Genomic DNA, 27,008 nt, shown 5'->3' with positions numbered 1-27,008 from the left:
AGGTAGCTGAACAACAGATAGTCTGACCAGCAGTATTCAGTTCATAAAGATAGAATAAAATTTCACTTATACGTGCTTAGAACTATGAAACTATACAGTAAATTAATCACTGTTAGATAGAGCACTGTACGAGCTATCAGTCGATACTAGATACATCCAGTTTTTCTATTTGATACCACACAAAATTAAGGTAAAAGCAGAAGCGATTTCAGGCACGTCCATTTGCATTTGAGACTACTCTCTCTCTGTGATACAAGCAAGAAACCTTGAAGTAGACACACACGAGAATGACCAAACAAATGCTAAATATAGTCTCCTAGGCAATGAATTTGAATGGAATAGTCAATAAAAGGTGTGAAGATAGTTGTGGGCTTAAGGAGAGGATACTGCAGTTTATGTACACTAATGCCAGAAGCATCAAGAATAAGAGAATGGTGTTTTTGGCATTGGTTGTACAACCTGGCCAAAAGTTATAGGTATTAGTGAGACTTAGTTGACAGCAACTGATGTAGTTATTGGGAAAGTATGTGATGGATATAGTATTTCATAGTTCACAGAAAAAATAGGCAGGGATATCACTACTGCTGATAATAGCAGATGAACTACAGCTATAAAACAGTAGGGAGTTACCAGTAGAAGAATAGATTTGGAAGGTAGTATTTTGAGGCAATCCAGTATGTGAGAGAACTGCTCCTATTGGCCAGGTGCAAAGGAAGATATGAATGACATGAATCGGCAAAGTATTACAGGGATGCTGGTCATGTAATTATTATAGGGACTTCAACTACAGGGACATAGATTGGAAGGAGGAAAAATCAACTTATCAGAAAGGAAAGAAGGAATGGAATTTATAAACGTACTAAGTAAAAATTACTTGAAACATCATGGAATGGACAGTACTTGGGGTTTGAGCTTGCTGGATCTAGCGATATCATTAAAAGATCTTCCTATAACCAAGGTAGCCAGCCACATTGCCTCTGAATGATAAGCATGATCATGCAGTCTTGACTTAGGAGGTTGCCAAATGGATGGAACTTTCATTTAAGAAGTATATGTGGAACTACAAGGCAGCTGATTATTACAACCTCAGGAGACTTCTTGAAGCAGTGCCATGGCATAAAAATCTGCTAGAGAAGGATGCTAGCACATGGGAGATGGTTAAGAGATGTTTAAAGGAAGCAATATTAGATAAATCCAAAAAATACTAAAACCAGTAAACCACAACCCCCCTCCCCAATAAAGATTACACCAAGTCTATCGCCATCCCATACATTGGCACCTCTGAGAAAATAACCAATATCCTCAAAAAATATGACCTTACTTCCTGTTACAAACCATATAAAAAGTTGGCATCCCTTATCCGCTCTACCAAAGACCAACCACTTCCCCTAGACCTACCTGGTGTATATCAGGTCCCTTGCAGCTGCAAATTGTCCTACTTTGGCCAAACAGGCAGAACAACAAATATCAGGATTTCAGAACACAAAGACTACATCCGGTTCCACCAGTACAGCTGCTCTGGGCTGGCAGACCATGCCTTAGATACCCACCATAAAATTTGTTGGAAGAAAACAAAAATAATTCATCGCAGCAAGTTTAAATACGAAAGATTATTCAAAGAATCTTCAGTAGCTCTAAAAAACGTTCCCAACCTCAACAAATTTGGGTGCATGAAACTACCCCAAATTTGGGAGACTTACATTATGAGAACTTCAGCCCAACTGCCAAGACTACCAAATTAGCCCGCCAGAGGGCACCATTAGGACTTTAGGAACAATACGAGTTTCTTGCTTTCTTCCTCATTTGCTTTGTGTTAGTGCCTGCGTGCACATACCATATCTTTATGTTCCTGAAGATGGCAATGTGACGTTGCCGAAATACTTTATATGCGTTGTTAATTCCGTAAACTAATCACCAGTTAACCAAATGAAAAACTTTCAATATCTATTTCAATATAATATGAAAGAAAGGATTTCAATACCTATCTCTAATCCAGAGTATTTTAATAAGGTGTGACATAACACCTTTTGATTACTTGTATATGAGAAATATATGATTTCTTCATTACTTCAACCTCGGTATCTCTCTCTCTCTCTCTCTCTCTCTTCTGGGTCTGGCTCCCAAAGCCTGCCACCAAGCAGAGCCTCTCTAATCCACAGGAAACAGGTGGCAGGTGGCAGGCTTTTGCCAGTCACTGAGTGGAGCCAGTAATACCATCATTACAAGAAATCATAAAGTTGAAAAGATTGCAGATATACAATTACCAATATATATTTAAAATTTAATTAGAAAGTGCTAATCTAATATCAAAACCCTACCTCACTGAACACACTACATTCAACATCAATCAGCTCACAATACATCACACAAGACAGACTGCAATTATAAAAACTTTATTGTGACGTGCTTCTGCTATTTGTTCTACACCTCAACTATTACAGCAGGAACTCTTAAACATCAAATGATATATGAAACTCAATGGCTTCTCAGAAAGGACCAGGTAACAGCCTTTTAATTTCTATAATCCTAGCTCAAGTAACAAGGCAACGGTATGTCGAGTTCCAATCTCATACATTTCTGGCATCTCAGAACCCATTTCCAGAATTCTTAAAAAATACAATTTAGCAGCTCAGCTACTTTTCTTCCTATCAACAAATTATCAGCATGGTTTAAATCTTCCAAAGATAAATGGTTTCCTGTCACTCTCTCTGGTGTCTACCAAGTTGCTTGTGATTATTATCACTCTTACTCTGGACAAAATGGACACTCAGTGGAAAAGAGAATACAAAAACATCAATCTTACATTAGCAACAGTAAATTTAAGAAATCTGGCTTGGCACAGCACAGAATAGACCACAATAACCTATTTTCTAAAATACACTCGCTTCATTGATGTCAGCATAAATCTGAATGTTTGTTTAAAGAAAGCGCTAAGGCCTTACTTCACCATCTGAACTTAAATCGGAATGACTGCCTCTTTCTATCTACAATATGGGGAAGTCTTATTCTAATTACACATCAATAATTTTTTTAAATAGCTAATGAATAATTAATATTGCAGTATTCCCTCAGTTACCATTGCATTATTTTATGTATAACATCATGTGGCTCTTATTTTTTCAAATCAATCCATTCACATTCTACCTTAAATAAATACTATTACTTATTCCTTGTATTTTTCATGTTAAAGAAACCCCATAATGGCACAAGTATCTCTTAAACAATGAAAAATGACTAAACTATTCTACTATGCCTGGCATGGTAAATAGTTTAATCTGCAAGTCATTTTTAGAAAGTTATCGATAAATAATAATTATTCCTTTCTTACCTGTTAGTGTAGCTATATCAATAATAATATCTGGATTAAAGGTATGAGCATAGCAAAGAGCATCTGCCAGTATCAGTCGTCCTTCAGCATCTGGATTAATAACCTATAATGAAACCACACAATCATATAGCATAATTAATGTAGATCATATGTCAATGTCTACTAGAATCTAATTATATACAGGATGATCTAAATTAAAGTATCCCTATTTAAGGACTTGTGTGGTGCCATCCAGTAATCCAAATGCTGTGAAACTTTGCAGGAAAACATTGTGTGTCATGCAGAAATCATATCTGAGAAATAAAAATGTAGTTTCAAAATTCACCACCAGGGGCACTGTAAACACCAAATGCATGGAATTTGCACATCATGAAAATTGGTAGGTGCCAGGAGGGTTTAAAAGATGGACATAGGGTCGTTTCCTTCAGTCTGGTTGTTAATACTGTGATGGCACTAACATTGTCCCAATGTGCTTTGCTTGTGAAGCTGTACTACCTAAACAATTGCAATGCTGTTGTTGCACTCCATAAATTTCATCAGCTGAACAAATGTTGATGAGGTCCACTATTTCCATGTTCTCTGCAACAAATGATTAGTCATTTTGAAGAAATGGGATCATTGGAAGTTAGACTCACAGAGGTTGTAGACCAAGCAATTCACAACAAGTGAATGAAGTTGCTACTGCTGTGGAGTAGGCCACAAATAACAGCGTTGGTTCTTTCAATGCATGTGTTATATCAATTAAGTAAGGCACATCCATGTGTGGATGTGCCTTACACAACTGTCTGGAAAATTCCACGGAAGATTCTGCATCTCTACCATTCAAGATAACCCTGACACAGGAGTTGCACCTGCAGGACTTTGAAAGTCGAATGATATTCACACTTTACACATTCCTTGCTCAAGTAAAGTTAGACAATGCGTGGCCATGGATGATTTTATGGGGAGATGAGGCTCACTTTCACCTGAAAGGAGCAGTGAATACCCATAATTTCTGAGTAATGGCTACACAACACCCACATGCAATCCAACAAATTCCTTTGCATTCACCCAAAGGTGCTGTCTAGTGCAGATTTACACTTTCATTTATCATTGGACCAATCTTCTTTGAGGACATTTGCAAGTCAGTCCTGTGACCTGCTCAGTTACTGCTGAGAGGTGTCACAATATGATAAACAATTTTGTTGTGCCACAGGTACAGCAGTGTCTGTGCATGGACTCAGTCATCTCATGAAGGATCACTCGCTTGGTTGATAGCAGCTTTAGCTTCCCCTAATGGGTACTAACAGGGTGCAGAAATGAGAACCTAGCTGCTGGCACCCCACTATTTGGTCAGACCACAGTACCCCAAAGACTAAGATCCTGACATAGCTTCCTTGCAACTGTTGAACCACCTAAAAACCCTCCAGAGACAAGACTTCAACAATGGTTTACACTATACCCTGAAAATAATACTGGTATTCCAACAGCCGAACATCTTCCACGTGGTGCCCACTTGGACTGGAATACTTGGAAAAGCCTCAACAGACTTCGAACAACAGAATGCTGCAAACAAAACCTCATCAAATGGGGCTACCTCAGTGGACCAGATAATTGTAAGTGCGGGACAACCCAATCCACAGAGCACTTTCTTTCTTGTCCCTTTCTTCAATCGCCTTGCACAACAGAGGACCGTATATCCTGCACAGAAAGAGCAGTTGATTGTTCAAGATACTAGAGGAACATCTGGCCATATTTATTGTATATAACTTATGTATAGTTTCTTTCTTCATATTTTACTTATTATTCCTTGTATAATTCACCTATCAAATTTAAGTTATTCTCATTTGTAATGTATCCTAATTTGTTATAAATAATGTTGTACCACTTACTACTGTACCACATGTGTTTGGATACGAAATAAATAAATCTTATGCAGGATTATTCCCCCTTTACATCAGTCGAACTATACAGGAGATTCTTTGAGAACATTTCATGGAAGCCAAAGTGATCAGTCATGCATTTCCCACTGCACTGCCACCTCATTCTGATCTGACCACCTGTGACTTCTGGCTCTGAGAATTTCTCAAAGACAGGGTTTATCAAGCTCATCCTGATAACTTGCCAGTGCTGAAAGACAGCATAATGCAGCATGTGTATAACATCAGTCATGACCATCTGCATTTGGACATTGAACACACTGTGCAAAGGATGTGGAATACCAAGAATAGCAGCCTATGAATGCATAATGGAAGAGGGAGAAAAAAAGTATTATTTATGCTTGTGTCACTTTTCTCCTTCTTACACACACAGAGAGAGAAAAATTACTATAGCTCATTTGGTACACCATATCATACCACACCCCTGGTGGTTTTGTAACTACTTTTTTTTCCCTTGGATATTGCATCCGCATGATGCGCAATGCATTCATGCAAAGTTTCGCAGCATCTTGATCACTAGATGGAGCTCCACAAGGCTTAAGCAGGGAGACTTTAATTTTGATCACCCATTAAAAATCTATGTGTTTCCGAAATAAAATTCAAATAAGTTCAATTCATTCCTGCTATTCTGTTTGGCCAAGTGAATAACTTTTCTCTCTTACCAACAGGGTATAGGCTTATTTGCCACTGTGGACATGGATGCTTGTGAACATGATGTTTAGGGCCTCCCTCGATGAGTCTAAGGACTCCTGGAGTCGCCCGAAATAATAATAATAATATCTTTAGGCAGTGAATAAAGTTTCACTGCCCATTACAATACCACCACAACCCTGCTTACTGAAGACCTGAAATGGCTTGAAAAATTCCTTGTTTGCTCTCTATGGCAGGAATTACTATATATATACTACAGAAGTTTTGAAAGTAAACAACAGTTACATAACCTCTGGCATCAGTTGCCTTCATATTGCAATATTTTAAAGATATAAATGAGTAGAAAGGCTTATGTTGGCAGTTCATGGCAACTTGTTTAACAGAATTTATTCATAACTAAGAATAATAATAAAATAATTAATATTTATTTAACTTATTTGCTGATATTTTGCTGGTAAAATATACAACATCTATAGCTCCCCTCTTTCTCACCCTTTAGCCAATTTCTACACAGAACACTTAGAAAACAAAGCAATAAATACAGCGACTCTCACACCAGTTGTTTGACTGTTCTATTTTGATGATGTATTTGTTATTTGGCCATGTGGTCTAGACACAGACATTTTTATTGCATTTTAATAGCCAACACCCTAAAATCCACTTCACAATGAAACAGGAAGCTAATGACTGTCTGCCCTTCCTAGACAGGGCCAGCGTTACCATTTAGGCAAACTAGGCAACTGCCTAGGGCACAAAACTTTCAAAATTTTGCAAAATTGAAGGCGAGAAAAATTAAAATTTGATTTTCATATATTATACATATTGTATATTACTTTGTATATTATTAATAAAGCATGCCAAAATAATTTTTATTTTTTATATTTAAAATTTCATTTTAAAAAATATCCAACTTGTGAAATAAGGGGTGCACTTGTAAACTTTGCCTAGGGCACAAAATAACCTGGCACCAACAGTGTTCCTAGATACACTAGTCACATGCCTTCCTGATAATTCATTATAGTTTTCTGTTTATAGAAAATCTACATATACAGGGAGATATTTGCACAAACAATCACACCATCATCCAGCTCAACAATATGGTGTCCTAAAAACATGAACCCACAGAGTCAGAGCTGTCATTGGAACATCTGTTCCAATGACAATGCTCTTACCAATGAACTCACTTATTTGCATCACACTATTTTAGCCAATGGCTATAATTCACAAAGAATAGAAAAAATACTAAATGCTCCCTGAAAATTCCCTTCATTTGTTGTAGTCTAATGTATTAGGCAAACTGTTACCATCCTTTACATTCAGGGTACACCAAAAAGATATCTAGAGTGCTTAATAAATATCAGCTCCTCACCACATTTAAATCATATATCAAAGTGGCAACTCTGATCTGTTCACCTAAGGCCAAACTCTCTCCTTTATCACATCCAGAAGTGCATGAAGTGCCCTGTGCTTATGACCTGGCTTACTGTAGACACCCACCTATGTGAACACATAAAATACATTTGACACTATCGTTATGGTAAGTCAGGACTAGCAGACCATGCCTTGGATACTCCTTCACACAGGATCAAATGGAAGAAAACGAAAGTGCTACACAGAAGTCATAAGTCACCGAGAGACTATTTTTGGAATGAGCAGCAGCTTTAAAACATTCCTCAAACCTCAACAAGTATGGCTGTATCAATTTACCAAAAATCTGGGAGACAGTAATTTTAAAAATCAAATTAATACTTGTTTTTTTTTTCTCTCTCTCTCTCTTTATTCAACAATAGATGGCACCAATTAGGACTCTAGTTTCTTGTGTTGTCTATTACAATTTTTTAAACTGGTCCCACTATTAACTGAATTGTTGCTGTTTCTGTACCGTGACAAACTGCTTTTGTGCTCTGAAGGTGCTGGATATAATACTAGCAAAATATCAGCAAATAAGTTAAATAAATATTAATTATTTTCTTATTATTCTTCCTGTTGTGAATCAATACTGTTAAACAAATTAACATGATCTTCATAGATTCGGCATATTTGTTTTATTATCAGTGCTTTTGATTAATGGCTCAGGTGACCTGAAGAGCACTTTTCAAACTTTTTTTGGTTGTTCACTAATGTGAGGGCACATCATGGAAGTAGCACTTTAAGAGCATTAATGAAAAAGTGAATATGAGGACTCTTCAAAGGTTGTACCTTTTAAACATATACAATACCAAGCAAACTCATATCAAAGATGGTGCCTGGAGGGACACTGAATACTTTCTGTATGGGCAACACATTTAGAGTATTTCCTCCCATTGCATGTTCCACTCCTCACCTCTTAAACACTAAAATGACAATCAACTTAAATAAATATAGTGTCACTGCAATTAAGATAAAAAACAAACCCCTCAAAAACTCTCAAAAGGCTTACAAAAAGAAAACAACAACAACAACAAAAAAAACTTCCACATCACCTACTTCAACACTTGTGGTTATAAACACCAACTTAACTATGTGCACCATCACATAAGAGACATCCAAACCTGATCTTCTGTTCTGGACCAAATCCCAAGTTATTGCTGTAACAATCACAACCATCCTAATTGTTCAAATTACATTCTGCATTGATTCCTTCTACTAGGGTGATATTTGTGCTTTTTTGCAGTCTGATAGTCCTACCAAAAGATTCCTGATCTCAAATATCTGTTTTTACCTTTGAACATTACTTAAGATAAAGATGACCTGGCAGAATTCTTCTCATCCAGCTCCTAATAAATGACTCAGGCAAATAACCTCCACCTTTATCTTGAACACTGCATCAAATGCCTTGTATAGCCTTCTGCCAAAAAGATAGAAGAATCTTGATCAACCGAGATACCAAAAAAACTTCAATCACACCAACTATGATCATGAAATGTGCTCTGAACTAGCATCTCTGATCATCTCTGCACTATATATCAGATGGTATCCAACCCACAATAAGGAAGAAAGCCTATATGAGGCCAATTCCTAAAAAATAGAAAATAAGTGTCTACCATCAAATTATTAACCTATTGCTTATACTGATGCCATCTCAAGTATTGAAGAAGATCATCAACAGTAAACTTCTTCAACTGGAGAACTGTCAACTAATCAGTGACCACCAGTATGGATTCTCTCAGTGAAGACCCTGAGCAAATCTCCTTGCCTACATTACCCACCTATGGGTGGGCACACACACTGTAGAAAGGTTTAGAGAAACCTCTGCTGTTGCACTCGATATTTCCAAAACATTTAACAGGGATTGGCATCAAGGGTCTCTCAGCAAACAGCCACCTAATGGTCTGCCCTCTCCATTTTGTAACTGGAGTACCAAAGTACTTTAAGACCATTCACTCCATGTAATGGTAGAGATTTTAGATTTTCCTCCTCCTCATCATTTACTGATATATATATATATATATATATATATATATGTGTGTGTGTGTGTGTGTGTGTATCCTCAAGGGGTGTTCAGGCTACTAAGACAGCACTACATGATTAAGTTGACATTATTATTAATCTCCTATTGACAATTTTTCTCCAGATTAGTCTATTACTTGTCAACACTCCAATACTGTCATATGTAACATTTTGCTCTTCTAAGGCACTTCCATACCACCTTAGATTAGCCCTGCTCACACATTCTTGAATGCAAACAATTTTATTGATGCCATCTGTTCAGGAGCCTAATTTTTCTCAGAACTCTCATAATCTGTGGTCTCTAATCTTTGATCAAGTGATTTATTTCTAACCCAACTTGCAGATCCATAACTTCAACTGGTTTGGGGTTTAGTGTTTCGGCTAATTTCTCTCTTATTCCATTTAAATTTATTCAACTGGCTCCTCACTATACCACCTTTACTAACTCTGTTATCTATTTCCAAATTGAATTTTCCATCTTCACTGAAAACTGTGGCTAAATTTTTACTTGTTCTATAAGTTTAAGAATGAGCTGAAGTTTTCTATGTTCCTGCCTATTTTCACAGTTTTGGTCTATTTATTGCTGATTTTCTTGCCAAATCTGTTACAGCTGTTATTCAATTTAGAGAATTCTGCAGACTTGCACTAGATGTGTTTAGGAGTACAAGATCATCTACATGAAGCAAAGAGGAAAATTTGATATTTCCAATATCAGGTTTAATGCCACTTTCTTTCATAATATGATCCAGATAGATGAAGAATAAGAGTGATATTTCCAATATCAGGTTTAATGCCACTTTCTTTCATAATATGATCCAGATAGATGACGAAGAATAGGAGTGAAGATAATGTGCATCCTTGTCTTACACTAGATTTTACATCAAACCATCCTCTGGTATTTCCTTCAATTCTAACTGGTGACTTACAACAAATATAGACTATTTATTGCTCTGTCAAGTATTTACCCTATATAACTATAGTTTTGAAAATCTATCTTGTTGTAAACCCTTTACAAGTTTACAAAACTCATATCTGGATCCTTATTATACTCCCAAGATTTCTCAATTATTTGTTGTAAAGTGAAAATCTGATCTTGACAACCTCTATTTGGACTAAATCCAGCTTGTTCTTCTCCAAGGTTCTGTTCCATAATTTTTCTTAGCTGCTTCTCAAGTATGCTTGCATAAATCTTACCAGGAATACTTAGTAGAGAAATTCTTCTATAATTCCAACATTCAACTTTATTCCGCTTTTTATAGATGGGAACTATAACAGCTCTATTCCAATCATCTGGAATTCATTCTTCTGAGCAGGTTCTCTGAATTATAGAAGCATTTCTCTACTAAGTATTCCTGGTAAGATTTATCCTGTTTGCATTTCCCTTGAAAATTTTCTACCTGTTCCATCACTGCTTGTTTCGTTCAAGTCTTTTAAAATAATTACTCCAGACATCTAGTACATCCTCATCTTCAGTTCTTATGTCACCTTTATCATCTTTAATTCCTTTTACAGCATTCTTTCTTCTATTTCTAAGCTTTTTCAATAGCCTCCAGAATATTTTTCCACCTTCCAGACATTTATCTTCTATATTCTTGCTGGTCTTCCCATGACTTCTGTTTAGCTACTTTTACAAATATCTTAGCTCTCTTACATTTTTCTCTATATTCTTTTACGGGATCTACTTGCTAGGAACTTCCAGTATGCTTTCTTCTCTTTTTAGGACTGCTTCTTCAACCTCTATGTCCAAATATAGGGTTCTTATTTTCTATCCTTGCAAGTGTTGGATTCTGAATGAAGAGAACTTTAAATTATTAATACTCTCCTCAGAATCCAACATAATCCACCATGGCAAAGGCTACATTTGTAAATATTATTTAATGTAAATCACTTGTTTATAATTTAATATTCATATAACTACCTTTAATTTTATCTAATATTTAATTATTTAATCAAGAACGTATGTATTAATAGTAGAAAAACTCTGTGATAAAATATTATTAAGCTATTTTAATTATTACTATTTAATATTATAAGAGCTTGTATTTGATAATTTAACTGCGCATTATTTGAAATGTAAATATTCTCTATTTATCCCTGTTTGTGAAAGTTTAACATTATATAATAGCTCAATTTTATTTGTTCTGTTGTCATGGAGACGCATGTAAGTAAGCGAGCACGAGAACTGGAACAGAACGTGAAGAGGAGGTTTATTGAAAATGCTGAATTACTGGAAAATTAAAGAGATCTCGAGAAGAATTTAGAACTGGAACAGAACGTGAAGAGGAGGTTTATTGAAAATGCTGAATTACTGGAAAATTAAAGAGATCTCGAGAAGAATTTAGGAGGGAAAAATAGATATATAAGGAGGAACGCTGGAAAAAAAAAAAGAATTAGGAGATTAGAGCATTAGAGATTTATTAGAGAGAGAAGGATTGGCATTAGGTTGGAATCGGGCATTCGGCAATCACAGTGCGATAATAGCGAGTCGGCAAGTCACTCAAGCAACTAAATAAAGTCTACAAGTTGAGAAGCAGTTAGTTAATAAGTTTCTGAATAACAAATAAAGCAATGGAAGATAGCTGAATGACTACTGAATGACTAGCGATATTTTAGTTGAGATTTATTTTCAGGGCCGACCTTTCAAGGACACACTGGAACGTGAAGCATAGTAAGAAGTAACTAAAGAATAAATAGAGGCAACAGGGTTGTGTTTAATGATAGTGGTATTTAGAATTATAGTGCCAAAAAATTTTTTTTGAATGCCGGAGGAATGAACATCTGTACATATAAAACCCCAAGTTAAAGAATTATTGTGTATTGTCCTAATTCAAGAGAAATCAGTAGTGCTTCATACAAGAACATCTGATTATATGTATTGTGCCCATAAATTAATTCAGTTAATGCTAGAAGATTTATTTTAATGAGTGATGTTTATTGTTAAAAGTGTTTACAGTTATAAAAAGTGTTTGTGTGTATGTTGATGAAGGAAGAAGATTAACGGTAAGATTATTCCAACTTTAATATTTCTGTTCAGAGAAGTATGTGAGTTTCATCTTAGAATTCCCCGATGTTAACAGTAACTATCGCGGAGAATTAAAAGAAACGTAAAATTAAAAGTGTCTGTTTATGAAGAGGTATTATTGCAATTTTTATTGTATTTGGAACTTAAGGAACTATGAAAAGACTGTGATATAGAGATAACAGATTTATCTTGTCAGAGTTTGATTGTACTTATCGGAGAAGCTGAAGTGATTGTGATATCTTAATTACTGATTTGAAGTTAAGTGTAAAATTTATGAATTTAAAATTAAATTTGTTTTTGTTAATGAAAAGTTGTATTTTGCCTGAATCTCTTTTACTGCACCATTCATAAAATATTCGAACCAAAGCGGGAAAATTAAGTAAGTTAAATATACTCGGCCAGTATATATAATAACATCATATAAAAGAGGATAGTTGTGAGTTGGTTTTTCTTCAATTCTTGAACTAATTCAGATATAGAGTGGCACAGTCTATAAATATAAGTTTTCTCTATACTGAATTAGAAATCAACTAGCAACTTATAATTTTGTTTAAGAACATCATAGTAAATAACAAGTCGGATCCAAGGTATAAATTAAGACGAAGTAGGATCCAACACAAGCAACTTTGCTATATGTCTCCTAGGCTGAATAAATCAATCTTTTCTTCAGAGTTTATCACTGAGAATTCAAGGTTTGATTCTTGTTTTGAACTATTTCATTTTGTGATTCAATAATGTTTATATAGTTGAGTCTATACTTTACCTGTAAAAGCTGCTCATATTTAATTTTTTAAAAAACTTTCTTACATACCATTCTTTTCAATGTGATATTGATTTTTATCTTACTTAAAATTAAATCATGGTCACTTCCAATTTCAAATCTTCTGTACACTCTTATATCCTGAACTAGCTTGAAGATATCACTATCAACAATGACATAGTATTATTTCTTACATCTTCCCTCCATGTGAACTTGTGCACATCTTTATGTTGAAAATGGTGTTAGTAATGATTAGTCCATATTCTGAGCAGAAATCCAGCAGATACCTTTTTTTTATTTAGTAGCCCTGCCCTTTTTTCTAGATTTTCCCAAAATATTTCTTTATGCTTGGTGTATCCATTTCCTACTTTCTGTTTAGATCTCCAACACGGACAACTTTTTCCTTTTTCTTTAAGTCAGCTGTCTGACATAATGACTAGAAAAATTCTTCCACTTCTTCCTTAGAACTTTCTGTGGGATGGAACTATAGGCCAAAATAAGTTTCATTGTCCATTTCTCCATTTTGAAGGTTGCCCAGTTAATTTCAACTCAACTTGAAATTAACTGTCAACCAAGAAGTTTATCTTCATGTTTGGTGTTGAATGCAATCAACTATCTTTCTTTTCTTGATCATTATTGACTGAATATATTAGTCTATATTATTATTTAGCAAGATCTCACCTGTTTTTGTCTTCTTCTTCATTTCAGTGATGCCAATTATGTCCAAGTAGTACTTTTCCAGTTCTTCTGCAAATTCAATTTTTTTTTCCATTAATATTCTTTGTGTTGATGGCTCCTATTTTAGATTATTCAGACACTGGGTTTGTTGTTGTTCTTCTAGACATTGAGTTTGAGATTGTTCCAGTGGCTGACTTTTCACTGTTTGTGCTGGTTCTTTGATGAGAACAGCAGGGAGCCTTATTTAACTGGGTGATGCCCCAGCCAGCACAAAATCGTATCATGTCTGTGTCATCACATGTATTTCTGCTCTAAGCCAATAGAGAAAGTACAATTTGGTCAGCTAAGACCCAAATTGCTAGTTCATCCTCGTTCATTCAGTACCTAGTGGATATCTTAAGATGGTGCACCATGTGAAGATGAGGACTGGAAATTAGTGATGTAGATGTTTCTTCCCAGTTATTTGGCTACAATCCTTAAGAGACCTCTTCAGATTTTCCCTATTTATACAAATATTCCTTAAGATTGTTATTTCACCAACTATTTTCCTATGTATCAGAGGGTGGATGAAATAACAGGCCTTCTCTCTCTCTCAATGATCTCAAACTATTCACGACTTTGCTACATTATGTCAATAATGTAGTAGTAATGTAGTAGCAATTATGACAAACCCTACAGCAATCAAACATCTCAAATTTCAAGATCATCTACTATCAGTGTCCAAAACAATGATATGAATATCATCCTTTAAGAGAATGAATGAAGAGAAGGAAATGATTGATCTGATGTTGGGCTAACATCAAATCAAGAGCTAGAAACCACAAATGCAATTAGAAAGATGAATCCTTTTATTTTCATTACATTATTATTATTAAGAGATACCTCCAGGAAGTTAGGGACTCATCAAAGGTGGAATATTTCAGCAAACCCTGACTTTAGGATTCAAAGCAATTTTTAAGCTTTTATTGGCCACTATCCATACCAGTTTGTTGTAATTTATATGTATACTTGTATAAGTAATTTTTTATATTTTTATTTTATTTATTTTTATTTATTTATATATTTTTTTTTGTGAACATGTTCTCCAGCTTAATTTAATTTTGTAACCTAATAGATAATAATAATAACAGGACTCTAGTTTGATGTAGTAAGGTTTTTTTTTTCACCAGAGGTAAGGCTAATAGTTCAATGGGTTGTAAGTAACTTTAGCACAGCATGTAGATTGTAGTGCAGCTTGTTTCTTTGTGTATACTCCAGATGATGAGTATAATGTGAAGGTCAAAACATCAAGTGATTATTTTGGTTTATATTAAACTAAAGTTTTACTCTAACACGGTGGAGTAAAATTCTACTATGTACTAGAGTAACGAAAATGAATACATCATGAAAATTAATTCCATAATTTTCATGATGTATTCTGATCACCATGCAAGCATGAAGGAAAGGATGCTAAAGCGAATTTTACCTTTAAGAAAGGTAAGATTTGCATGGTATTACAACAAGAAACAAACTAAATTATAAAAAAGATGCTTATTAACTTAACATATTTTGCTAAAACATGTCACAACTTATATGTGACAATGAATAAGTGAGACAATTTACACTGTAACGAATAAAAGATCTAAAATTCTAATGTGGTGCCCTCTAATATTGTAAAAAAGAAGCATTGCAGTTGTGTAGGAATTGATCTTAGGATAACAGTTTCCCAAATTTTTGGCAAATCAATGCAGCCATGCTTGTTAAGGTTAGGAGAATGATTCATAGCCATTGCTGATTCTAAAAATATTGGGTTGGTAAATAAGTTCGTTCGGTTTTTCAGAGTGGAATGAAACACATTTTATTTAATATATATAATACATACTAGTCAGTTATATATTGACCTTTATCAATGATCTCTTGCCATCTGTCCACCAACTTCATTATGCCGCATTCATAAAAATCCTGAGGTTTACTGGCGAAAAACTGATTCAGGTGTCTTTTGACAGCCTCCTCATTAGCGAAAGTTTCCCCATTCAAAGAATTCTGCAACGATCGGAATAAGTGGTAATCGGAAGGTGCCAGGTCCGGTGAATATGGAGGATGCGGCAAAACATCCCAGCCAAGACATACAAATTTACTCCGGGTTGTTAATGATGTGTGGGGGGTCTAGCATTGTTGTGGTGAAAGACAACTCCTTTCTGATTTGCCAATTCAGGACATTTGTGCTAATTGCACGGGCCAGTCGCGTTAACTGTGAGCAATAGACAGTTGAATTAATCATTCTGCCTGATGGTAACACCTCGTAGTGGACAACACCTTTATAATCCCACCACACAGAGAGCATGATCTTCTTTGGGTGCAATCCCGCTTTCGAAGTTGTTTGCGGTGGTTCGCTCTTATGTCCCCATGATCTTTTACGTACCACATTATCGTACACGACCCATTTTTCATCTCCTATAATAATCATCCGCTTCAAAAATGGGTCGTTTTCTTGACGATGTCGCAGCAAATCACAGATGGATATGCGAGCAGTCATATTGGCCTCAGTCAATTCATACGGCACCCAAACATTGAGTTTTGAAACATATCCCAGCTTGTGCAAATGGTTTTCAACGCTAGTATGGGATATGTTCAGTACTGCAGCAATCTCCCACACTGTTTGTGACGGATTTTTGTTGATAACATCCTTTACAACACTCGAATCAACCTCGGTCAGGCGACCGGTGCAAGGCGCATCACTGACGTCGAAATCTCCAGAACGGAATTTGGCAAACCACTTTTGGCATATGCGTTCTGTTAAGGCACCATCCCTCATATACGCTGTATATTTTTTTATGGGCCTCAGCAGCTCGTTTGCCTTTTTTGAAATAAAAAAGCAAAATATGCCGGTAACATACGGTATTTCCTTCCATTTCTAAAAATATGTTACACACACACAACTGAAGTAGGCCGAAAGAAAATTCACTGAAAGGTTATGTGAAATGTCGCCTTTCAACTGCGCTGCACAGTAGCGCAACAATAGTGACAGGTGAAGCAGCGTGTACTAACGCATAAACCGAACAAACTTATTTGCCAACCCAATAATTTTTTTGACCTCTAATGACTTCTATATAACACACTGATTTTCTTCCATCTGATCCTGTGTGGAGGGGTGTCCAAAGCATGGGCTGCCAGTCCAGACTTGCCATAATAATGGTAGTGAATGTATTTCATATGTTATCCATAGTGGATGTTAAAAAAATCTGCTATGGAGGTTATATTTTATTAGTATTTTGGCTATCTTTTCAGATGTACCTCAAAAATATATGGAATAGGAATAGTGGTGTTTTGTTCTTGTGCATTTTGAAAAAGGGAAGTTGGAAGGCCATGTAGTATTTTATATTTTGTAGGAACTTGACTGCCCATTTTTCCTCTTTCATTCTGCTTAAGTGACCATACTATTTCAGATTAACTTTGCACACATTCTTGAATGCTAACAATATCACTTCCTTCCTAATATATTTTAATTTTTCACATGATTCTGGCACTGATGCCACCTGTTTCACTCCTCTAAACCAAGTCTCATATCTATAAGTTAAATCTGGTTTAAACAGTATGTTGTATACTGCTAGTTTAGTGTTTTGGCTAATTTCTTTTTTATTTCATATAAATTTATTCAGTTCACTCCCAACCATAACAGCTTCCTTTATTTAATGTGCCATCTTCAGTAAAAATTGTGCCTATACTGCTGAAATTTTACTGTATATTTTACTTCTTTAGGTTCTCCATTGAGAATGCAGTTGATGTTTTTCATTTTCATATCTATTTTCAAATTTTTGCGATTTTTTTATTAATGAGTTTCATGATTTGTTACAGCAGTCATCCAATTTAGTTAAAGAACATGTGGATTTATTTAGGAGTATAACATCACCTGTATAAAGTAAAAGGCTGAGTTGAATTTGATATGAAGTTTAATGACACTTTTCTTTATAGAATAATCATACAGATGATTAATAAGGGTGAAGATGCAAATGCACTCTTGTCTTATACTTGATTTTACATCAAAGATTCTACCTATATCCCCTTCAAATGACTGCCAAATATATTTTTTGATATAGTGTCCTATTTATCCCATATAATATCAGTAGTGTTCTTAACTGCTTTTTCAAAATGATTTGAAAGCAGTTAAATCAGCTTCGTACCTTCTCATATGCATTTTCCAGATCTACAAAACTTAAATAGATCCTTGTTTCATGATTTCTTGATTATTTGTCTTAAAGTGAAAATCTTATCCTGACAACCTTTACTTGGCCTGAACCAACTTTGTTCTTTCCCAAGTGTCTGTTACACAATTTTTCTTAGTCTTTTCTCCAGTATGCATGCATAACTTTAGAAAATGGAGATGAGTATGAGAGCTCCATTCCAGTCATCCAGAACTCTTCCTCCTGATAAGCCTTCTGAATTATCCAGTATAGCCAGTGTAAAATAAAACTTTCAGACCTCTGTATTTGAGAATTTCTGGAAAAATATCATTTGCTCTAGCTATCTTTCCACATATCAGACTTCTGATGGCCTTTTCTATCAAAAGTATTGATAATGATCTTTATGGCATTGCAATAAAGATCATTATCAATACTTTTGATAATGATCTTTATGGCATTGCAACTGAATATTTCTCATATGTTTCTGCCAATCTCATTTAACAATCATTCAAAATTGTTACTCCAGACATCCGGAATATTTTTATTTTCAATTTTTATGTCACCTTTATTATCTTCTGATTCCTTGTATGGTATCTTTACTTCTTTGCTCCATTTGATTTATGGAAGGAGAGCAAAACTGGTGAGCGACTGTATATTAAGTGTTTTAAGCGTGAGTGCCAGTTGGGTGGCAATAACAAAGCATATGTAATGTTGGAATTAATGTTGAATATGTGTTGGTGGAAATACAGGAGAATGAAATGGACCTAAATATTATAATCATGTTTTCCTTGTGCAAATATTAACGATATTAGTCATGCTGTATGGATGCAGAAATGTGATACAAAAGAACTAATTGCCTTGATTGGCACTAATGATCTGAGAGGTAAAAGTATACTATGAGGGAGGATGCAAAGGAGTGGGTAGACAAAGCTTAAAAGAAGTGAGAAGATGAAGACTGTAAGTCTCCTGCCATGCTACGATAAAGGAGAATTGAATCAATACAAATTGAGGAAGGCATACGAATTTAATACAAACTCAAACAATCAATTGCAGAGAGAATGTTGTGGAATTTGTGGAACTATGATATGAGTTTGATGGAAAGAAGCACAAATTCAGGAACACTTAAGCAGGTGATGCAGGTGAGTGCTGTGAAGGCACCCATGAGGTGAGTGTGAGAATGACAAACAAGTTTGGTATCTAGTATCTCAAGCAAAAATATTGAATAAGGTAGTCAATTCAGGAAGTAAAGGTGATTGGGAGCTAAAGGGATGTTGCAGTTTCTGTATACTAATGCAAGAATTATCAGGATTATCAGGAACAAGAGGAAGGAGTTTTTGGTATTGGTTAGTGCAACGTTGCAAAAAGTCATAGACACTGTTGAGACTTGGCTAATAGCAGATAATGTAGTTACAGGGATAGAATGTGATGGGTTTAGTATTTTAAAGGAAGAGAGAAAATAGGAATGGGGGGAGGGGGTTTATTGATGATGATAGCAGATGAAATGCAGCCAAAAGGAATAGGATAAGACAAAATATATGGTTGGTTGCGCCTATATATATATATATATATATATATATATATAGACCAGGGGTTCTAGGAACAATCTAGAAGACATGCATCAGCAAATAGTTTCCACAGTCAACTGTAAGAACAACTGAACATTGTACCCTTCGAATGGAAAATAACCCGTGTTTGATTCTCATCATAACAAGAGGAATCTTTGTAGAGACTTTTTTAATTGAAGGTGAGTTAGTTGATTTCATATGGAGGTAGCAGAATTTTTTTAAAGGGCAGTTGATGGAGAGATATCAGAGAGTAGTTTATTAAGGAGTAGAGCCCAGAAGAAGGCCAGTCATTAATGACATGCCACAGGGCTCTGTTCTTGGACCACTACTGTTTAATTTGTACATTAATGATATAAGAAAGGATCTGAGAGGAACTGTTCAGTTGTTTGCCAATGATGCAAATCTGGGTAGAGTAATAGTTAATACAGATGATGTTAAAATTTTAGAGGATGATTTGGATAGACTGGCAGTCTGGGCAAAGGAGAATGGATGTCAGTTTAATGTGGCAAAGTGTAAAGTTATGCTTTTGGAGTGAAAAGATTACCAGCTGTATACCACACTGATGGAGCTGTACTCCAGAAAATTGACGAAGCCAGAGATTTGAGTGTTAGTGGATAGGGAGTTAAAGTTTAGAGAGCAAATAGCAAATTAACACCTGATAACACTCCATCTTGACTACTGTGCACTGATCTGGTCACCTGGATTTCTTGATGATGAGGAAGAGTTGGAGAAGATCCAGAAGCAAGTGACAAAGATGGCAGCAGGTCTATGCACTAAACCTTACGAGAACAGGTTGAAGATTTGTGGGTTACAGAAACTGGTTCACAGTCAGAAAAGGGGTGATATGATTGAGACTTATATATTGCTGAAAGGTTTTTACAAGATTAATACAGAGGAAATTTTTCAGAACAGGCTGGTGGTGGGAGAACTTGGAAACTGAGCAGGAGTGTAGTTTGCAAGGGTATTAGAACTAGGTTTTTGGCTTGGAGAGTGGTGAATCAGCAGAACAGGTTGCCAGAGTCTGATGTAGGTGACATGGCTGTGAATGAGTTCAAAGCAAAGTATGACAGATAATGCACAAATATTGGATAGCGCTTGGCATGATGTTTAGCATCTCCCTCGATGAGTCTAAGGACTCCACAGAGTAGCACGTAATAATAATAATTAGTACAACGAGTACAGGTTGAGTGATTATTATGGGGTACTTCAACTATGCAGATGTAGATTGAAAGAAAGAAAGAAAGATCAAATGGCAGGAAGGAAATGGAATTTATACACCTACTGAGAGATAATTACTTGAGACAGCATGTGATGGAGGGGACTTAAGATTGCGAGAGCATTGGACTCGGTCACAGAATCAGAAGAGTTATCCAGAACTGTTCTGATTCTGTGACCGAGTCAGAAAAGTTATCCAGAATGAGGTGGCCACATTGTCTGCAATTTGGGAAAAGTGACCATGCAGTCTTGACTTGGGAGATTGCAAAATGTGAGGACTATTCTGTCAAAAAGGGGGTATTTGTGGAACTACAAGGCAGGTGATTATGACAAGCTTAGGAGAAAGCTTGAAGCTGCAATGGCATAAAAACCTGCAAGGGAAGAATGTTAGTAGTGCATGGGAGATAGTTAAGGGGCATCTAGATGAAGCAATATTAAATTGCATACCTGAACTAAGGAGGGTTAATCAGGCAGAAGTTAAATAGATGAGTAATATCATTAAACATGAGCTGCAGAAAAAGAAAATGCTGTGGAGGTATAATAAGAAGAAAGGCAACCAGCAAACTCATGAACAAGGTCAAGTACAAGGATCAGGTAAGAGAGGTGACCAGTAGGGTAAGGAAGGCAAAATCAGATTATGAGAAGAAACTAGCTGAGCAGGCCAAAGGAAATCCCAAAAAGTTAATTTGCTATGTGACAAGTAAGAGGAAGTATGATTATGGAGGAAAAACATTAATGAGTAATGATACCTTAAATCTCAATGTGAATACAGCTGTGGGATTAGATGGGATATCAACCCACCTTTTGCAAGAATGTGCAAGTGAACTGGCAATGCCTTTGACTAGGTTCTTTAATTTAAGTCTCAGCTCTGGTAGAGTTCCAAGGGAGTGAAAAGAGGGCAAAATAATTTCCTCGCATAAGGGAGGTTCTAAGAGTGCGGTAGCAAATTATAGACCAATTGTTATCCCAGACATGGTGGTAAAAGTACTGGAAAATTAGTCACAAAGAGAATTCATGAATGGATGAATAAAAATATGATACTGTATGAGGGGGAAAATGACTGTGAAGGGTTGGTCATGCTTTAGTAATTTACTAACTTTTTATAATAGAGTAACATCTGAGTTGGACAAAGGAAATGGCCACACAATGATTCTGGTGGATTTTGCAAAGGCATTTGACCTAATTCCACATAGAGCTGTGTTACATAAATTAGAACAAATGGGGATGGATGTGACACTGGTTATGTGCATAAGGAGAATGGAGGAATAAAAATATGATACTGTATGAGGGGGAATGACTGTGTTGGTCATGCTTTAGTAATTTACTAACTTTTTAAACTTTTTATAATAGAGTAACATCTGAGTTGGATAAAGGAAATGGCTACACAATGATTCTGGTGGATTTTGCAAAGCATCTGACCTAATTCCACATAGAGCTGTGTTACATAAATTAGGGATGGGGATGGATGTGACACTGGTTATGTGCATAAGGGGGTGGACAGATATTAAAATGTGGTATACAGAGGAGCAGAGGCCAGGCAAAAGCAGGTGACTAGTGATGTGTCATAAGATTTTGTGCTAAGACTACTAATGTTTAATTTGTATATAAATGGTATAGGAAATAATCTGAAAGGAAAGATTCAGTTGTTTGCTGATGATGCAAAATTAGGTAGAGTAATAGTTAATCAAGTTGATGTTGAGAGCTTGCAGGACAATTTAAATAGATTCAATGTGGGCAAAAGATAATGGGTATCAGTTTAATGTGGAGAAATGTAAAGTTATGCATTTGGGATAAACAGATTACAGGCTATGTATTGATTGAACTGTACTCCAGAAAATAGATGAAATTAGGGATTTGGGGGGGGGGGGTAGTGGTAGACAGAGAGTGGAAGTTTAGAGGGCTAAGGCTGCTGATAAGATTATCAGGCTATTGAAGAACATACTAACAAGCAGAGATAAGAAAGTTCTTCCTCTCTATAAGCCCTTGATACATTTACATCTGGATTACTGTGCTCAGATCTGGTCTCCTGGGAATGAGAAAGTGGTGGAGAGGATTCAGAGACAAGTGACCAAGATGGTGAATGGTCTATGCAATGTTCCATATGAAGAGAGATAGAGGCCACGTGGATTGCAAAAGTTGCTTGATAGGCGAAAAAGAGGAGAGATGGTAGAAACATTTAAATTACTTAAAGTGTTTTATAGGATTGGGATCGGAGAAGTGTTCTGCACTTGGCTAGAGGTGCAGAACATGAGGACTAGATTTTTTGCTTGGAGAGTTGTCAATGAATGGAATGGCTTGACAGTGTCAGTTGAAGTGCTTTGTCTATTAATAGATTGAAGGAGAGGTATGATAGACTGTATGGAAAATCTGGACCATTCATCATTATCATAAAAAGGAAATATTTACTTATATCACAGAAAATAATTACTAGTTGAGACTGAAAACTGGCATGTTCATGCAAGGATATGAGAATTTCTAGGAATGATCCAGAAATAACAGGGAATAAAATTTTTATAGTTATATGTTATTCTCTGCGGTAACAAACAGACAATATGTTAAAAATTTTCAGAAAATTCTGTTTAAACAAAACATCTTCATCATCAAATTCCTGCCATGTACCCTCAAGGGGTGTACAGGATATGACAGTACTACATGAAAAAATTACATCATTACTAACTTCCTATCTACAATTTTCCTCCAAATCACTCTGTTATTTGTCAAGACTCCAACATTATCAGATCTTATATTTCTATCGTCTAAGGCACTTTGTACCATATCAATCCACCTATATCTTGGTCTTCCTCTGGGTCGTTTTCCTGCCAACCTGGCAGAGAACACTTGTTTTGCTAATCTTTCCTCTCCCATTCTATTTAAGTGACCATACCACCTGAGATTAGCTTGCTAATGCATTCCTGGATGCTGACAATGTCAAGTTCTTTCCTAATATCCTCATTTTTAATATGATATTGCCATTGATGCCATCTGTTCACGCCTCTAATCTTTCTCAGGACTCTCATATCTGAGGTCTCTAGTCTTTGGTCAAGTGTTTTACTTCTGACCCAGCTCTCAGATCCATAAGTTAAAACTGGTTTGAACACTGTCTTGCATACAGCTAATTTAGTGTTCCGACTAATTTCTTTCTTATTCCATATGAATTTATTCAATTGACTTCCCACCATACCAGCTTTGCTGATTCTGTTGTCTATTTCTATATTTAATTTACCATCTTCAGTAAAAATCATGCCTAAGTAGCTGAAATGTTTTACTTGTTCCACAGGTTCTCCATTCACAACACAGTTGACATTTTCAATGATTCTGCCTATTTTCATTGTCTTTGTCTTTTAATTGCTGACCTTCATACCATATCTATTACAACAGCTATTCAATTTAGTCAGAGAATCTTGCAGACTTGTAGCGGATTTATTTAGAAGTATAACATCATCCGCATAAAGCAAAGAGCTGACATTAACATCTCCAATTTGGATATCAGGTTCAATACCACTTTCCTTCATAATGTGATCCATATAGATAATGAATAACAGAGGGGATAATGTACATCCTTGTCTCACACCAGATTTAACATTAAACCATCTTCCTATACTTCCTTCAATTCTAACTGCTGACTTACAACTCAAATAAAGACTAAGTATTGCTTGATATAATGCCCCATTGACACCATATAACTCCAGCGTATTGAATAGCTTCTCTCTTGGCACCTTGTCATATGCCTTTTCCAAATCGACAAAACTTAAATACAGATCTTTGTTATATTCCCATGCTTTCTCGACTATTTGTCGTAAAGTGAAGATCTGATCCTGACAGCCTCTATTTGGCCTGAATCCAGCTTGTTCTTCACCAAGCTTTTCTTCCACAATTCTTCTCAACCATTTCTCAAGTATACTTGCATAGATCTTGCCAGGAACACTCAGTAGGGAAATACCTCTGTAATTCTCACATTCAGTTTCATTTCCCTTTTTATATATGGGTACTATGAGAGCTCTGCTCCAATCATCGGGAATTCGTCCCTCTGTCCAGGCTTTCTGAACTATGAAGTGCAGCCACTGTAAGACTCTTATACCACCATACTTCAGCATTTCTGGTCGAATATCATCTACTCCTGCTGCCTTTCCACATTTCAAGCCTTTGATGGCTTTTTCTACTTCAAGTATGGATATATATTTCTGACTGCATGCCTGGCCAGTGTTTTTTATCACTGTGCTGTCATCACTGCTTGTTTCATTTAGCAGTTTTTCAAAGTAATTACTCCATACTTCAAGGATATCTTTTTCTCCTGTTTTCATGTCACCTTTATCATCTCTAATTCCTTTTACAGCAGTCTTTCCTCCATTCCTAAGCTTCTTCAACAACCTCCAGAATATTTTGTCACCTTCTTGATATTTATTTTCTATATTCTTGCCAAAGTCCTCCCATGACTTTTGTTTAGCTAGCTTTACACACTGTTTAGCTTTCTTACATTTGTCTCTGTATTCTGTAAGAGTAAAAGCTGACTTATTTGCCAGGAACTTTTGATATGTTTTCTTCTTTTACTTCACTGCCTCTTTAACTTCCTGTGTCCACCAGGGAGTTCTGATTTTTTTATCCTTGCACACAACCTCACCACATGCCTCTCTGGCAGAATCAATCAATGTTTTCTTCAGAGTTTGCCACTGAATCTCCAAGGGTTGATTCCTGTTCTCAAACTCTTTCATTTTCTTTTCAATAATCTTTCTGTATTTTAGTCTACAGTTCACATCTGAGAGCTGCTCAACTTTTATTCGCTTTAAAACTTTCTTACATGTTATTCTTTTCAATATGAAATTCAATTTTATCCTGCTCAAGACTAAATAGTGATCACTTCCAATTTCAAATCCTCTGTACACTCTGGTGTCCTGCAGCAGTTGGAAAACATCACTATCAACAATAACATAGTCAGTGAGACTTTTCTTATTCCTAGCCTCTTCTCTCCATGTGAATTTGTGCACATTTTTATGTTGGAACATGGTGTTAGTAATAATCAGTCCATGTCCTGAGCAGAAATCCAACAGATATTTGCCATTATTATTAGCTTTGCTCTTTTCTCCAAATTTTTCCAAAATATTTTTGTATGTCTCACAATCATTTCCTACTCTGCTATTTAGATCTCCAACAAGGACCAACTTTTCCTTTTTCATTGTGTCAGCTGCTTTTTCTAAAGCTTCAAAAAATTCCTCCACTTCTACCTTAGTAGAACCTTCTGTGGGACCATAGGCACAAATAAGTCTCATTGTCCAGTTCCCCATTCTCATATTTGCCCACATTACTCTACTTGAGACTGACTGCCATTCAAGAAGATTAGCCTCGTATTTTGTGTTGAATACTATGGCTACTCCTTCTTTTCCTTGATTGTCATTGCCTGAATATAACATTTTGTATTTATTGCTCAGAAAGATCTCACCAGTTTTGGTCTTTTTTGTTTCAGTCACCCCTATTATGTCGATCTGGTACTTATCTAATTCCTCAGCTAGCTCCATTTCTTTGACATTCAGGCTTCTTACGTTGATAGTACCGATCTTTAACTCTGGTGATGTTGAGTTGGGGTTTGTTTTCAGATTTGTTCTAGTAGCTGACTTTTCACTGTTCGCCCTGGTTCCCTGGCGAAAACAACGGGGGCCTTGTTTAACCAGGCGATGTCCCAGCCAGCATGAAATTTTGTCATGTTGTACCATCATTTTTTATTTTGGTTTAACCAATAAGAATACAATTTGGTCGGCTAAATCCCAAATTGCCAGCCCATCCTCGTTCGTTCAGTATCAAAGTAGATACCCAACAGGGTGCACCACGAGAAGGTGAGGATTGGACACTAGGTCAGATGTCCTGGTCAGTTCTCCGCATTCCTTTAAAGGCTATGTGGAGGTCTCCTCTCAGTTATACAGCTTTGACCCTTAAGTACCCCTAAACAAAACATTATATGAATATATTTATTGATTTCTGAAGAGGACACATCACTTCTCTGATTTAAAATTTTTCATTTCTTTTGTTAGTCATTCTCCTAAATCAGAGGTAACCAGTTTGTACACATGCTTTACTACCAATTTGTCATTGCTTGCTGCGAGGTCACTACTCTACTTATTGGAACTTTTTCAAGCCATTTCTTTCAAGTACCTTGAAACAGTTCCATGTTTGGTCTATAGAGTGGAATTCCTGGATTATTTATTCCTTAGCTTATTCAGGATACTAAATACAGCATATTTAGTACCACAAATAGGCTAAGGTTAATAGCCTTTCACTGGTGGAAATGACAT

General features: G+C 36.0%; 1 protein-coding gene across 2 annotated transcripts in view; it reads right to left on the bottom strand.

The window, feature by feature from the left end:
* LOC150106468 (cytosol aminopeptidase-like) overlaps positions 1-27,008 on the bottom strand; it is a 245,362-nt gene that overhangs the window by 59,209 nt on the left and 159,145 nt on the right. For both annotated transcript variants that reach the window (XM_090393141.1, XM_090393142.1), the window contains one exon: positions 3,329-3,431. In XM_090393141.1, the coding sequence (XP_090249267.1) occupies positions 3,329-3,431 (103 nt within the window). The remainder of the gene's footprint in view (positions 1-3,328; positions 3,432-27,008) is intronic.

Source organism: Typopeltis vanoorti, chromosome 5 (assembly GCF_054136105.1).
Source record: "Typopeltis vanoorti isolate ZY-2024b chromosome 5, IOZ_Tvanoo_1.0, whole genome shotgun sequence".
Taxonomy (NCBI): domain Eukaryota; kingdom Metazoa; phylum Arthropoda; class Arachnida; order Uropygi; family Thelyphonidae; genus Typopeltis; species Typopeltis vanoorti.
This window is presented reverse-complemented; position numbering and strand designations above follow the sequence as displayed.